This window comes from Oncorhynchus mykiss, chromosome 21, assembly GCF_013265735.2.
Source record: "Oncorhynchus mykiss isolate Arlee chromosome 21, USDA_OmykA_1.1, whole genome shotgun sequence".
Classification (NCBI taxonomy): domain Eukaryota; kingdom Metazoa; phylum Chordata; class Actinopteri; order Salmoniformes; family Salmonidae; genus Oncorhynchus; species Oncorhynchus mykiss.
Genome location: NC_048585.1, coordinates 11768457 through 11784324, shown reverse-complemented (window position 1 = coordinate 11784324; position 15868 = coordinate 11768457). Strand labels below are relative to the sequence as shown.

General features: G+C 44.5%; 1 protein-coding gene across 1 annotated transcript in view; it reads right to left on the bottom strand.

Annotated features, from left to right (window-relative positions):
• The window catches only part of LOC110515322 (PDZ domain-containing RING finger protein 4-like), a 73170-nt gene that overhangs the window by 13271 nt on the left and 44031 nt on the right, over positions 1–15868 (bottom strand). Inside the window, exons 2-4 of the mRNA XM_036956901.1 lie at positions 8607–8857; positions 7212–7314; positions 385–483 (exon numbers count right to left, since the gene is read on the bottom strand). Coding sequence (XP_036812796.1) covers positions 385–483; positions 7212–7314; positions 8607–8857 — 453 coding nt within the window. The remainder of the gene's footprint in view (positions 1–384; positions 484–7211; positions 7315–8606; positions 8858–15868) is intronic.

Here is a 15868-nt window from a genome sequence, read left to right as displayed (position 1 = left end):
TATGCATGTATTTACAATATATGGTTTTCTTTCATTGATTCCTAATATTCTGAACCGTTCTCTCCATCTATTCTAGTGAGCCTGTCGAGAAAATTATAATATAAGGTACACCAACTTTAAAGGAATGGTTGGTTATACATAAATGTACTGAAACCCCTATTAAACGAAAACTCCACAGGAAAATCTGATGGACAGCAAGTGGGAGTTTTTTTCAGCAGTTGAATTAAATGTATTCAGCTAGGAAGCCACGCCTGCAAAGCCTGTTAACACCTGCATGAAGTCTGATTATCAGCTACTGAGAAGTGCGTAGGAAAGCCGTACATTTCCTAAGTCTGAATTGGGCCCATGGCTCCTAAGGATGCTGATGGTGGTGGTGGTTCTTACGTGGCTGACGTAGATAGCTGTATCCTCTTCATCGTCAGTCCGATAGCACAGCGTCAGACCCAACTTCTCCTGACTGTTGAGCCGACAGAGCTCTACCTGCTATAGAGACAGAATTCACAATGGAGAAGAGGAGGAGACGAGGAGAGCAGAGAAGGAGGAGAGGAGGAGGAGAGCAGAGAAGGAGGAGAGGAGGAAGAGAGCAGAGAAGGAGGAGAGGAGGATGAGAGCAGAGAAGAAGGAGAGGAGGAGAGAGGAGAGGAGGAAGAGAGCAGAGAAGGAGGAGAGGAGGATGAGAGCAGAGAAGAAGGAGAGGAGAGGAGGAGAGAAGGAGGAGAGGATTAGGAGAGGAGAGAAAGAGGATAGGAGGAGGAGAGAAGGAGGAGGAGAGGAGAGGAGGAGGAGAGTCCAACAGAGATGTGTTACCGGCACAGACTTCATAATGACCTTGTTGGGCCCATATTCCAAAAACGTCTCAGCGTAGGAGTGCTGATCTAGGATCAGTTTAGGCTTTCAGTTTATAATTAATGGGCAGGGGGGATCTGATCCTAGATCAGCCCTCTCTGAAATGCTTTATGAATACTCTGAGCTTACTCTCTGAGAATTGTCACTGAGCTTGTTGCCAAGAACATACGGTACTGACTTCATTCATCGTATAGGAATTAGGTTAGTGACACAGAAGGGTGAATTATCCTTTTCAAAAGTGAGATAAGTATGAGATAATTATACAGAAGCACTCAAAATCGGACGCTTCCAATATTAAGGCCCTCTGGTCATTTTTACTGAGGATATTCAGCTTGGAGCCAGTGTTGATCCCCGTTGCTGAGTAGGCTGTGGTTACCACAGTGAGGAAATATTCACCATTCACTCTAGTGGGGTTCAGACACCAGTCCCTTCAAGCCTTGTTCCAGTTGTTCATGAAAGGGGAATGTCACCCTGGCCTTGCCATGGCATATAGCCATGACTATATTAACAACATGATGTTTTCATCATAAACATCACAATTATCTAGCTAGAACTCTGGCAGTTTCATTTCACTGTTAGTATCGGGAAGTTTTGACTTAATGTGTATTGTCTGCTCATAGCGAACTACAAAGTCCAGCATTCATAGCGAATGCTGATACCGCCTGCTAGGTAGAGGGGGCGTGCCCACAAACTTGAATAATGCCATTGTTTACCTCGAATGACCAACACAGAGTAATCTCAGAACATTACTTTGTAAACTTTTGTTTTTCACTATTGTTTGTTATCATGCCCATGTGGCGTTCTGTGCCTTGCTGTGCTCTGTACAACAAACGCAAAAATGTGTTACCTTCACTGTTCTACCTACCAGAGATTCACCCTGATTCTCCTAGTGGCTTGCGGCTATCAAGAATGATGCGGTGACCAAAGATTACCAGAGGGATTATCAGACTGGACTGTTAGGAAATCCATTTCGACGCCAGCTGAGACATGATGAGATACCATTGATTTTTTCCCTTCACAGCAAAACGGAAGATTCTCAATTAGAAGTAAAAATAGAATTGTTGATATAGTATCTTTAAAAAAAAAACTTATTGGAGAAGGGACAGGAGCCAGACCACGAAGCACCACCCAACACAAGTTGTAGTCTTTACGAGACTGGAAACAATGCTTGTATATTTAGCAATGAATTGGACGATAGGAACATCGCTGAAAGACGTCCACTGGCCCTGTCCAACAAGGACAACCACATCTACATCCACAAACACATATAGTGTGATCAGTTTAACATAGAGCCTTATAGTGTGATCAGTGTAACATAGAGCCTTATAGTGTGATCAGTTTAACATAGAGCCTTATAGTGTGATCAGTTTAACATAGAGCCTTATAGTGTGATCAGTTTAACATAGAGCCTTCATGAAAAACCACAAAGTAGGATTACATTCATTTTCAGATTTCGCCCCCCCACCATCAATACACCGGAAGCTGTCATAGGGTGTATCATTCAGAGTGTGACCTGCCTTCCTCCTGGGCAGTTACAGTGGGGCAAAAAAGTATTTAGTCAGCCACCAAGATGAGAGAGGCCTGTAATTTTCATGATAGGTACACTTCAACTATGACAGACAAAATGGGAAAAAAATCACATTGTAGGATTTTTTATGAATTTATTTGCAAATTATGGTGGAAAATAAGTATTTGGTCACCTACAAACAAGCAAGATTTCTGGCCCTCACAGACCTGTAACTTCTTATTTAAGAGGCTCCTCTGTCCTCCACTCGTTACCTGTATTAATAGCACCTGTTTGACCTTGTTATCAGTATAAAAGACACCTGTCCACAACCTCAAACAGTCACACTCCAAACTCCACTATGGCCAAGACCAAAGAGCTGTCAAAGGACACCAGAAACAAAATTGTAGACCTGCACCAGGCTGGGAAGACTGAATCTGCAATAGGTAAGCAGCTTGGTTTGAAGAAATCAACTGTGGGAGCAATTATTAGGAAATGGAAGACATACAAGACCACTGATAATCTCCCTCGATCTGGGGCTCCACACATGATCTCACCCCGTGGGGTCAAAATGATCACAAGAACGGTGAGCAAAAATCCCAGAACCACAGAGGGGGGACCTGGTGAATAACCTGCAGAGAGCTGGGACCAAAGTAACAAAGCCTACCATCAGTAACACACTACGCTGCCAGGGACTCAAATCCTGCAGTGCCAGACGTGTCCCCCTGCTTAAGCCAGTACATGTCCAGGCCCGTCTGAAGTTTGCTAGAGAGCATTTGGATGATCCAGAAGAAGATTGGGAGAATGTCATATGGTCAGATGAAACCAAAACAGAACTTTTTGGTAAAAACTCAACTCGTCGTGTTTGGAGGACTGTGAAGCAAGGGGGTGGAAACATCATGCTATGGGGCTGTTTTTCTGCAAAGGAACCAGGACGACTGATCCGTGTAAAGGAAAGAATGAATGGGGCCATGTATCGTGAGATTTTGAGTGAAAACCTCCTTCCATCAGCAAGGGCATTGAAGATGAAACGTGGCTGGGTCTTTCAGCATGACAATGATCCCAAACACACCGCCCGGGCAACGAAGGAGTGGCTTCGTAAGAAGCATTTCAAGGTCCTGGAGTGGCCTAGCCAGTCTCCAGATCTCAACCCCATAGAAAATCTTTGGAGGGAGTTGAAAGTCCGTGTTGCCCAGCAACAGCCCCAAAACATCACTGCTCTACAGGAGATCTGCATGGAGGAATGGGCCAAAATACCAGCAACAGTGTGTGAAAACCTCGTGAAGACTTACAGAAAACATTTGACCTCTGTCATTGCCAACAAAGGGTATATAACAAAGTATTGAGATAAACTTTTGTTATTGACCAAATACTTATTTTCCACCATAATTTACAAATAAATTCATTAAAAATCCTACAATGTGATTTTATGAAAAAAAAATTCTAATTTTGTCTGTCATAGTTGAAGTGTACCTATGATGAAAATTACAGGCCTCTCTCATCTTTTGAAGTGGGAGAACTTGCACAATTAGTAGCTGACTAAATACTTTTTTGCCCCACTGTATGTGTGAAACACATATCACTGTCCTATAAATGCCTCAGACATGATGAAAACAAGCCCAGATTCCCCCAGGGAGAAATCCCCCTTTAACTGACACATACTTTGGTGCCTCAACTTTACTGAGACTAACATGTTGATCAACAGCTCATAGGGAGTAACACACAGTTCTCCAGTAAGTCTCTGCAAAGGGTGATGTAATATGTGTGTGTGTGTGTGTGTGTGTGTGTGTGTGTGTATGTGTGTATGTGTGTATGTGTGTGTGTGTGTGTGTGTGTGTGTGTGTGTGTGTGTGTGTGTGTGTCTGTGTGTGTGTGTGTGTGTGTGTGTGTGTGTGTGTATGTGTGTATGTGTGTGTGTGTGTGTGTGTGTGTGTGTGTAACGGATCTTGTCCTCCTCTTCTGAGGAGGACGTAGCGAGAAGGATCGGAGGACCAAAACCCAGCGTGGTAAGTGTTCATGATTAAATATTTAATGAATCACAACTGAACACAGAAAATACAAAAACAATAAAGTGAACGAAGGAAAACCGAAACAGTCCTGTCTGGCAACAATACACAAAGACAGAAAATAAACACCCACGAAACCCAGGTGGGAAAAGGCTACCTAAGTATGATTCTCAATCAGAGACAACTTTTTTTTAAATTTACCTTTATTTAACTAGGCTAGTCAGAACAAATTCCTATTTACAATGATGGCCTAGGAACAGTGGGTTAACTGGTCTAGGAACAGTGGGTTAACTGGTCTAGGAACAGTGGGTTAACTGCCTGTTCAGGGACAGAATAACAGATTTGTACCTTGTCAGCTCGGGGGTTTGAACTTGCAGCCTTTCTAGTCCAACGCTCTAACCAATAGGCTACCCTGCCACCCCAACTAACTACACCTGCCTCTGATTGAGAACCATACTAGGCCGAACACAAAAACCAACATAGAAAAACAAACATAGACTGCCCACCCCAACTCACGCCCTGACCATACTAAAACAAAGGAACTAAGATCAGAACGTGACTGTGTGTGTGTGTGTGTGTGTGTTTGTGTGTATTTAAATGTAAACCAACTGTATCACTCAAACAAATTCAACAAGTAACCCAGTATCACCATGACATGCTGTGACATTGGTACTAAAGCTGCACCATTCCACACCAGTTAAGACTGCAATTGATGTTGAATTATTGTCTGATAAATGACATTCCACCTCCTGTGGTCTTTGCTTATTCTTGTTGTGTGGTTCCTAATCTCCCCTCACCATGGTAACACATGTCCACTGCCCAGAGGGTGGTCTGTACATCAATAGCACTAAAACCTCATATCAAATAAAACACAGATGGGTGTCCCACTGGGGATGTCTTTGATGGTGGCACTGATGGCATTTACTACACAGCGTGTTCCCTTAATGTTGCAGGTGTATTAACCCCTGTCTGTTTGGTCACTGCTGTGTTGGGAAGAAACAGAAAGATATAATTTTACAGTTTGACATTTTGCTCTGCCAAAGTTATTTTACGTGTGGAGTTACAGTTGGATGGCAGGGGGTCAAAAGAAGGGACTACATCAGGGATACCCTAATTAAAGGGATAACCTCATTAAAGGGATAGCCTAATTAAAGGGATACCCTCATTAAAAAGAGAGGCTAATTAAAGGGATAGGCTTATTAAAAGGATAGCCCAATTAAAGGGATAGCCCAATTAAAGGGATAGCCTAATTAAAGGGACAGCCTAATTAAAGGGATAGCCTAATTAAAGGGATAGGCTAATTAAAGGGATAGCCTAATTAAAGGGATAGGCTAATTAAAAGGATAGCCTAATTAAAGGGATAGCCTAATTAAAGGGATAGGCTAATTAAAGGGATAGCCTAATTAAAGGGATGGCCTAATTTCCAAAGGATTCTGGCTGGCAGTTGGGAAGATTTTAAAACAAATATTAATTTATTTGACATCTAGCTACAACAAACAGAGGACAAACAGAGGAGGGAGGGCACTTTTGACTAGGACTCAGCTGTTATTGGCGAGTAGACTCCACACTTCCACACAGTTTAGAACAGGGTCAGAACGGTCGAGAAAAGTGGTTGACACGAACGCACCATCACTGTTGATTAACTACCATGTACTGAGAGATCAGAGAACACTAGCTCACTACTGCCAGAGGGCATTACTAGAGAGAACAATCCCACTGAGTAGTACAGGACACAACCTTGTAATCTGTAGACGTTTGAGTTTAGATTAGAGACTCCCTCCTAGAGTGACAAATCACAGTGTGTCGTGCAGACAGTACATTAACTCTTATAGGGCTACAGGACACAACCTTATACTCGTCAGCACGGGACCTAGTAATAATCTGTGGATGTACTGAGGTTAGAGAGACCACGCTAGTCTTGATTAGAAGATCATCTGTATCTGTGTGTTGTTTTTATAGCGAGCCACTGGGAAGAAAAACCTCCCACAGCTGCCCTGTAGCTGTCCTTAAGTTACACGGCAGTAGTGTGAAGCCAGGCTAAACACATCCTTCACAGCTAATGTTCCTGAGCTGCCGGGGCTACTGAGGAGCAAGGGCATTCAGGGTACAGTTAGATACACTTGACTGAACAAAGAGTAACTGAGGGCCAGCTGTGTGAGGGGAAGGAGTAGCCATAACAACAGTAATCAGGTCACGACCTGACACTGACCCTGCCTCAGTTGGGCTGGCCAGACTGTGTGTGTGTGTGTGTGTGTGCGTGTGTGTCCACCTGCCTGCGAGTGTGTGTGACTGTGTGTGCACTTGTGTGTGTGTGTCTGTGAGTGTGTGCTCGAACTTCACGCTGTCTCTCATCCCTCTCTCACACAGAGAGACATCCATCCATTTAGTCAGAAGTGGCCGTTAAACCACAGCTGACAGCAGAGGAACACTAATGACCCAGAATCCTGTGCAGCGAACCACGGGCACCCATTATACGAGCAGCACCACTGCACAAACACACACACTACCACGTCACCCATCACCTCACGTCTCCCACGGTCACTGCCTCTCTGACACAAATTACAATCTCCACCCAGCCTCCCAGACAGGCTATTTTTCAACACTCCAACTGTATCTGAAAAGTGTCATTGTTTATAGGGAAAACATACCAAATTGAGGTAATAAGATTCATGCCGGTATTTTAATCTTTATCATTGCGATGACATAATGAGCTACGGGGGAGACGTGTTTGTAATTATCTTTGCAGTGAATAAGTAGGGAACACTGTATTTGACCAAGAGACAGATGACTTGTCAATATAACCGCTGTGGGAGAATTGTCATCGCAGGAACTTGTGTGGCTCCATATTGATTTACCTCATACTCAAACTCCTCTGGCCTGTCCACTTCAGCTGGGGTGTTGGAGAGGTACTCTGGACACTCGTAGAATTCATGCTCCATGGTGTGGATGGAGTGACAGCTGAGGAGAGACAGAATGAGAGGAAGAGAGAGGGGGAAGAGGAGATGTGTGAGTTGCAAGCTGGTTTCAACACCTTTCTCCCTGTGTTGTGCATATTGGTCGCTAACATAAAATCCATTTTACAACCTCCAGGAAAGCAACTAATGACAGGGATCTATACACACATCGTTTCATTTTAAACATGGACACATTTTAACAAGACAAAAAACCCATGTAAGTGACAGAAGCTGTGAAAAGACAGCTTTGTCTCCTCTGTAATTGATTGATTAACAGATGGTTACCTGGCACCTATACAGAGACATGTCAGCCCTGGTATAACCAGCCCACAGTAACATCTCTGTTGTTTAGAATCACAACAGCATCCATTCTGCCTCCCCCTTATCAGCCGTATCACAGACCAGGGAACGGGTGATTTGTAGTTTATAGGACATAATGTATTTCATTTCTGGCCCAGTAAAGACCTATAAATAGACTGAGAATGAACGTAGCGCTGTATAACAGTCACTCCGTTTGTTTTTAATCACCTTGTAAACTCTTAAAGGGAATGGATGCAGCAGTCTGGCTGCACTGCAGACGCAATGATTACATGCCAGTTGGAGAGCATCCTAATGACATTAAAGGGATGTGATCAGCTGTACTGGGGAGGGGGCTGTAATGCTGCTGTCCTCCATGATACAGTAGAGGCTCTGATCAACCACATCAGGTTGATGTAACCCATAATAAAGCATCTCCATCTTGAGGAGAACTATCCAAGGGGACACTCATACAAATGTAGACATTCACCACAGTAAGTCACTTTGGATAAAAGTGTCTACTAATGGCACATATTATTACATTATCCACATGTTATTCATTCATATTCAAGGGGTAACCCACGTTCTCTCTGAATAAAGGGGTTATCTATTAGAAAGTTCCGGCAGAAAATTCAGGCCAAACCCATGAGTCACATACAGGACACGTATTACTCAGACAGAGTTCTACAACAATGGTTCTCAAATCCTGGCTCCCTGTATATTAACCCCTAGTGAGGTTATCGCTATGGCAACATGACCGACAGCAGGAAGGGGCAGATAACAGGTTAGGGTTAGAGTTGAGGGTTAGGGTTGAGGCTAGGGTTACGGTAAGTTTTAAGGCTAGGGTAAGGGATAAGGTTAATGTTAAGTTTAGGGTAAGTTTTAAGGCTAGGGTAAGGGATAAGGTTAATGTTAAGGTTAGGGTAAGTTTTAAGGCTAGGGTCAGGGTAAGGGATAAGGTTAATGTTAAGGTTAGGGTTAGGATTAGACGCCCCTCACCTGTCTGACAGCAGAAAGGGGCAGATGTCGGGTACAGGTGGAGTAGCAGGCCTCAGCTTAGCCAGGGCCATGATGTGTTCAAAAGTGATGTCCGTCTGCGTGCACACGTCCACCATGTGAACTTCCTGTAATGTCTGATGTGAGTGTGCGGGGTTGCCATGGCGACGGACGACCTGCACCACAATGGGGTCTCTTCTGATGACCTCCACCATCTCGTCATGGCTGGCCTTGGAGTAGTCCCTGCCATTCACCTGAACAGGGAAGAGATAGAAGAGTCTTAAACCTATGTACACAGTACAGGAATAACTAGGTGTCTATGGGGTGGGAGACAGAAGAGTCTTAAACCTATGTATACTGTACAGGAATAACTAGGTGTCTATGGGGTGGGAGACAGAAGAGTCTTAAACCTATGTATACTGTACAGTAATAACTAGGTGTCTATGGGGTGGGAGACAGAAGAGTCTTAAACCTATGCATACTGTACAGGAATAACTAGGTGTCTATGGGGTGGGAGACAGAAGAGTCTTAAACCTATGTATACTGTACAGTAATAACTAGGTGTCTATGGGGTGGGAGACAGAAGAGTCTTAAACCTATGCATACTGTACAGGAATAACTAGGTGTCTATGTGGTGAGTCAGTATCACAAAAGCTAGACTCTTCCCACAGCCAAGTCCCTACCATTCCCAAGTCCCTACCATTCCCAAGTCCCCACCATTCCCAAATTCCTACCATTCCCAAGTCCCCACCATTCTGAATTTCCTACCATTCCTAAGTCCCTACCTTTCCGAAGTTCCTACCATTCCCAAGTCCCTACCATTCCCAAGCCCCTACCATTCCCAAGTCCCTACCTTTCAGAAGTCACTACCATTCTCAAGTCCCTACCTTTCAGAAGTCACTACCTTTCAGAAGTCACTACCATTCCCAAGCCCCTACCATTCCCAAGTCCTTACCTTTCAGAAGTCACTACCATTCCCAAGTCCCTACCTTTCCGAAGTTCCTACCATTCCCAAGTCCCTACCATTCCCAAGCTCCTACCATTCCCAAGTCCCTACCTTTCAGAAGTTCCTACCATTCCCAAGTCCCTACCATTCCTAAGTCCCTACCATTCCCAAGTCCCTACCATTCCCAAGTCCCTACCATTCCCAAGTCCCTACCTTTCAGAAGTCACTACCATTCCCAAGTCCCTACCTTTCCGAATTTCCTACCATTCCCAAGTTCCTACCATTCCCAAGTCCCTACCATTCCTAAGTCGCTACCATTCCCAAGTCCCTCCCATTCCCAAGTCCCTACCTTTCCGAAGTTCGTACCATTCCAAAGTCCCTCCCATTCCCAAGTCCCTACCATTCCGAAGTTTCTACCATTCCCAAGTCCCTACCATTCCCAAGTCCCACCAGATAGAGATGGAGGTGTTCTGTTAGTCGTATGTCGGGAGCACACAGAGAAGCAGCATATGTGATACTGTAGAGTGCACCTAGTGATCCAATTACAGCCTGCTGAGTACCAGTCTGTTTCTGCATCAGCCAACACCTTTGTCATTGTCTTGCCAAGGCAACAACATAAGCCATTTGAAAACACTATTATATACTTGTATTTCAGAGAAGCATTACAATGCTACGATTTCACACACTTAACCTCCTTTCTTCTCCATTCTTATTCATATCCAGTACTGAACTGACTTACTGAGCCCTCCTACCCACCACCGAACAGAACAGTGGACCCCTGGGACTAACAGTTCAGTAATGATCCCTGAGAGCCTGGGTGAGACTGGAGAAGAAAAGCCTGTCAGTTTTAAAGGGCACCTGCTGTCTCTCCAGGGGAGGGGGAGGTGGAGAAGGCCAGGGTGGAGGCCTCTTCCCCTGGGTTGGACTGGTCTGAGCTCTGGGTCTCTGTCTCTGGGTCTGATCATCACAGCACTGTGGGGTTCAAACTAGATGTCTGGGTTTCAGTGGGAGGTACACTCATCATACCATACCATGCCAAGTAACACCTGAGCTGAGGCTAGGGTTAGGGTTGAGGCTAGGGTTGGGGTTGAGGCTAGGGTTAGGGTTAGGGTTGAGGCTTGTGTTAGAGTTGAGGTAAGGGTTGAGGGTTAGGGTTAGGGTTAGAGTTGAGGGTTAGGGTTAGAGTTGAGGGTTAGGGTTGAGAGGATTTCTGTTGGTGTCAAACCTTGGGTTGCACGGGCCTATTGCAACTTCCTTCTCTGTCTGTATATTGCAAGTCAGTCTGGTCTGAAGAGGGTAGAACATTGGGCCGGTTTCATTGGGAGGGATCGACGAAGGCAGAGAGCTGAGGCTAGGGTTAGGGTTGAGGTAAGGGTTGGATGTCCCTCATCTGTCTAATGGTCTGCAGTCATCTGTGACCTCAGATACACGGTTTATCCAATTACAGAGCCTCATTACAGTACAGATGTCAAATTCATGTTCAATCAATCACATCCTCAGATTTATTTTCAACACGGATTGTTGAAATGTGTCAGGATGCCAAACTGGGGCGCGCACACACACACACACACACACACACAAACATACGCACATGGATACACATGTACGCACCCACTGATACACACACACACACTTACTTACCTAACCCTAACCCAGAACTGAATGAATCTATCTATTATTAAATGAGATGCAGAAATAAAGAAATAGATGGTTGCTCTATTCAGCTCTGTAATGAGTTAGAAACCAGCTCCATTTATCTCTGTAATGAGATTGAAACCAGCTCCATTTAGCTCTGTAATGAGTTAGAAACTAGCTCCATTTATCTCTGTAATGAGATTGAAACCAGCTCTGTTTATCTCTGTAATGAGTTAGAAACCAGCTCCATGTATCTCTGTAATGAGATTGAAACCAGCTCCATTTAGCATTGTAATGAGATTGAAACCAGCTCCGTTTATCTCTGTAATGAGATTGAAACCAGCTCCATGTATCTCTGTAATGAGATTGAAACCGGCTCCATGTATCTCTGTAATGAGTTAGAAACCAGCTCCATGTATCTCGGTAATGACTTAAAAACCAGCTCCATGTATCTCTGTAATGAAATAGAAACCAGCTCCATGTATCTCTGTAATGAAATAGAAACCAGCTCCATGTATCTCTGTAATGAAATAGAAACCAGCTCCATTTATCTCTGTAATGAAATAGAAACCAGCTCCATGTATCTCTGTAATGAAATAGAAACCAGCTCCATTTATCTCTGTAATGAAATAGAAACCAGCTCAATGTAGGCAAGAGAAGCCATAAGGATGATAGACAGATACAGCACATGGTACATGTAAGGTACATGTAAGGTGTGTGTGTGTGTGTGTGTGTGTGTGTGTGTGTGTGTGTGTGTGTGTGTGTGTGTGTGTGTGTGTGTGTGTGTGTGTGTGTGTGTGTGTGTGTGTGTGTGTGTGTGTGTGTGTGTGTGTGTGTGTGTGATGCATGACAGAGTCTGCCCAGATGAAGCGGGAGCAGATCAGGATATCCCCTGAGTGTCCACAGCTGACCCAGAGGGAGAGGGAGCAGATCAGGATATCCCCTGAGTGTCCACAGCTGACCCAGAGGGAGAGGGAGCAGGTCAGGATATCCCCTGAGTGTCCACAGCTGACCCAGCACACAGCACAGAGACGACAAAACTAGCTAGCCACTGACTGATTAAGTACTGTAAAACCATGAAACCTTAGTTGACCTGAACTACCCTCACTGTCAGAGTTACTTCCTGGATCAGCACCCAGCAGACACCACACAATGTAGAGAACGTAACTGACAGAATAAAACAACTAGCTGTTAATTTACTGAATCTAAACCCAGAGACCTTGGTGGACCTGAGCTATCCTTACCTGACTGACTATTAGATCTCCTGACTGACTGTTAGATCTCCTGACTGACTGTTAGATCTACTGACTGAGTGTTAGATCTCCTGACTGACTGTTAGATCTACTGACTGACTGTTAGATCTCCTGACTGACTGTTAGATCTCCTGACTGACTGTTAGATCTCCTGACTGACTGTTAGATCTCCTGACTGACTGTTATATCTACTGACTGACTGTTAGATCTACTGACTGACTGTTAGATCTACTGACTGACTGTTAGATCTCCTGACTGACTGTTAGATCTCCTGACTGACTGTTAGATCTCCTGACTGACTGTTAGATCTCCTGACTGACTGTTATATCTACTGACTGACTGTTAGATCTACTGACTGACTGTTAGAGCTCTTGCCAATATCAGCATACAGCAAAGACAGAATAAAACAACACCCTGTGGTTAACCACTAATAGAGAAATAACATGTATCTTATTTGACCTGAGCTAGACTCTCAGAGTTACTGCCTGGCTCAGCACACAGCAATACAGCAAAGACCATCTGTGAACTGTGATGTTTTAATCTCTGTGCTCTCTCTCAATTACATTTAAGGGGCTTTATTGGCATGGGAAACATGTTTACATTGCCAAAGCAAGTGAAATAGATAATAAACAATGGTTTATTTCACTTTTCCTCCATCATGCTTTTAGGCTGACTCTCTCTCTCTCTCTCTCTCTCTCTGAAGTCTGAAGTTGATATTGTATTAGTTATGTTTAGGCATGTGTTAGGCATTCTTCAATAGCCTGCTGGGTAACGTAGTCTAAATGTTATTAACGCATAACACATCTTCTTTCCTTTAAAATAAAATAAAAGTTATTTTCAATAACACACATTTCTTTCCACAATTTTTTTTATTATTTTTTTTTACATTATTTTTTCAACTAAATATAGTCTGTCCAACAATACTCTATTGTGGCTTTATTTAATAAAGGCATTTGACGCTTCAGCAGTATCCTCCAGGGTGAATGGGTGAATGGCTGAAGCCTTAGATCCACTCTGTTTCGTCTCAGTTGTGATCCATGCTCCGTTTGGATCTCATAGGATCGCGGTGCAACTTCTCTCTGCACACACCCTTGCTGCATCCAGGTTCCTGTAGTGGTGTCTCGGAGTCGTACATGATCTCCAGGTTTCAGTTCAGGTAAGTGTCTTGCACTCTTGTCGTGTCGCTGTTTTTGTTTGTCTTTCTGTTTTTCCTTCGCGAGTTTGACTTTGTGAGCACCTCTGGGTGTTAACAAGTCCTCATGGATGGGTAGGTTGGTTCTGATGCGACGTCCCATCAACATTCGTGCAGTTGAAAGTCCGTTCTGCAGCGGTGTGCTGCGGTAGATCATCAGATTTTTTAGGAAATCCTCCTTTCCATCGTGTGCCTTTTTCATCAGACCTCATCAGACAATTTTGACTGAACTCTCTGCTAAGCCGTTGGACCTTGGGTAGTTGGGGCTGGAGGTGTTGTGTCGGAATCCCCAGTCGTCAGCAAACGATCGGAATTCAGAACTTGAGAACTGTGGGCCATTGTCCGAGTACAGTTCAGACGCAACCCCATGTCTTGCAACGACTGATTTCAGGTAGGTGATTACAGCTTTGCTGGAGGTAGTTGGCAGTGTTGCTACTTCAGGGTAGTTTGAGTAGTAGTCGGTAACAACATTGTGACTTATGCCGTTGCAGTCAAAAAGGTCAACTCCAACTTTGTAGTAGGGTCTGTTGGGTACTGGATGAGGCATTAGCGGCTCTGCTTGCTGCTTTGGCCTGTAGGTCAAACATAGTTCACATGAAGCAGTGGTCTGCCTGATTTCCTGGTTCATTCTTGGCCAGTACATTACTTCTCGTGCTTGTCATTTGCATTTTTTCTCACCCAAGTGGCCCTCGTGTATTTTCTGTAGCATTTCTTTGCATAGTGTCATGGGAATGTCAATCTTGTTGCCTTTGAACTCTATGTCATCCACAATGGTGAGCTCTGCTCTGCACATCCAGTAATCCCGTATTCTCCTTGGACAGTTGTTTTTCTGTGCGGGCCATCCTATCAGTGTTGTTTCTTTCAACTCTGTCATTCTTTGGTCAGCTGCGGTCTCTCTTTTGATCTGCTCCATTCTCTCTGAAGACACAGGAAGTGATGCTACGATCATGTCGACGTAGGCCTGAATCTCAGTGTTTTTCTGTGTGCCGAAGCTCTCCTTCTTGTCGACTGCTGCTCGAGAAAGAGAGTCGGCGGCAAACATGAACTTTCCCGGGGTATAGATCATCTTCACATCATACTTTTGCAGTCTGATCAACATTCTCTGGATTCTCATTGGACAATCATTCAGTGGCTTAGACATGATTGACACCAATGGTTTGTGGTTTGTTTCTACTTCGAAGTCTTGTCCGTAGACGTATTGGTGAAACCTTTCGCAAGAGTTTGTGCTCGCCAGTAGTTCTTTCTCTATTTGTGCATACCTTGTCTCTGCACCTGTCAAGGATCTGGACGCATAAGCAACGGGTTGCCATGTGTCGTCATACTGTTGCAGAAGAACTGCTCCCAGGCCAAACTGTGATGCGTCTGCAGAAATGCTTGTGCTTTTCTCTGGATCATAGAACCTGAGCACTGGCTCTTCTGTGATTGTCTTCTTTAGGTTTTTGAAGCAGTTTTCCTGGTCATGGAACCATTCCCATTCATTTTTCTGTTCCAGAAGGCATCTGAGTGGAGCGGACTGTGCTGACAGTTAGGGTATGAACTTTGCAAGGTAGGTGATCATGCCCATTAAGTGTCTCACATCGTCCTTGTTCTTCGGGCGCTCCATGTTGTTGAAGGCTGATGTTTTCCTCGGGTCTGGTTTGACTCCGTCCTCTGAAAGTACATCTCCCACGAAGGTAAGTGTTTTCACACCAAACTCGCATTTGTCCTTGTTTAGTTTTAGGTTGACTTTCCGTGTCAGATCCAGCACTTGTCTCACTCTCGCATCGTGTTCTTCTTTTGTGGACCCCCAGATGATGATGTCATCCATCATAGTCTCCACTCCTGGAATGTGCTCGAAGATCATGTGGATTGTCTTGCGGTAGACCTCTGGCGCTGAAAGAATCCCATATGGTAGACGAAGAAATCTGTAACTGCCCTCAGGTGTGCCTCAGGACTACCTGACATGATGACTCCTTGCTGTCCCCAGTCCACCTGGCCGTGCTGCTGCTCCAGTTTCAACTGTTCTGCCTTATTATTATTGGACCATGCTGGTCATTTATGAACATTTGAACATCTTGGCCATGTTCTGTTATAATCTCCACCCAGCAGAGCCAGAAGAGGACTGGCCACCCCACATAGCCTGGTTCCTCTCTAGGTTTCTTCCTAGGTTTTGGCCTTTCTAGGGAGTTTTTCCTAGCCACATTGCTTCTACACCTGCATTGCTTGCTGTTTGGGGTTTTAGGCTGGGTTTCTGTACAGC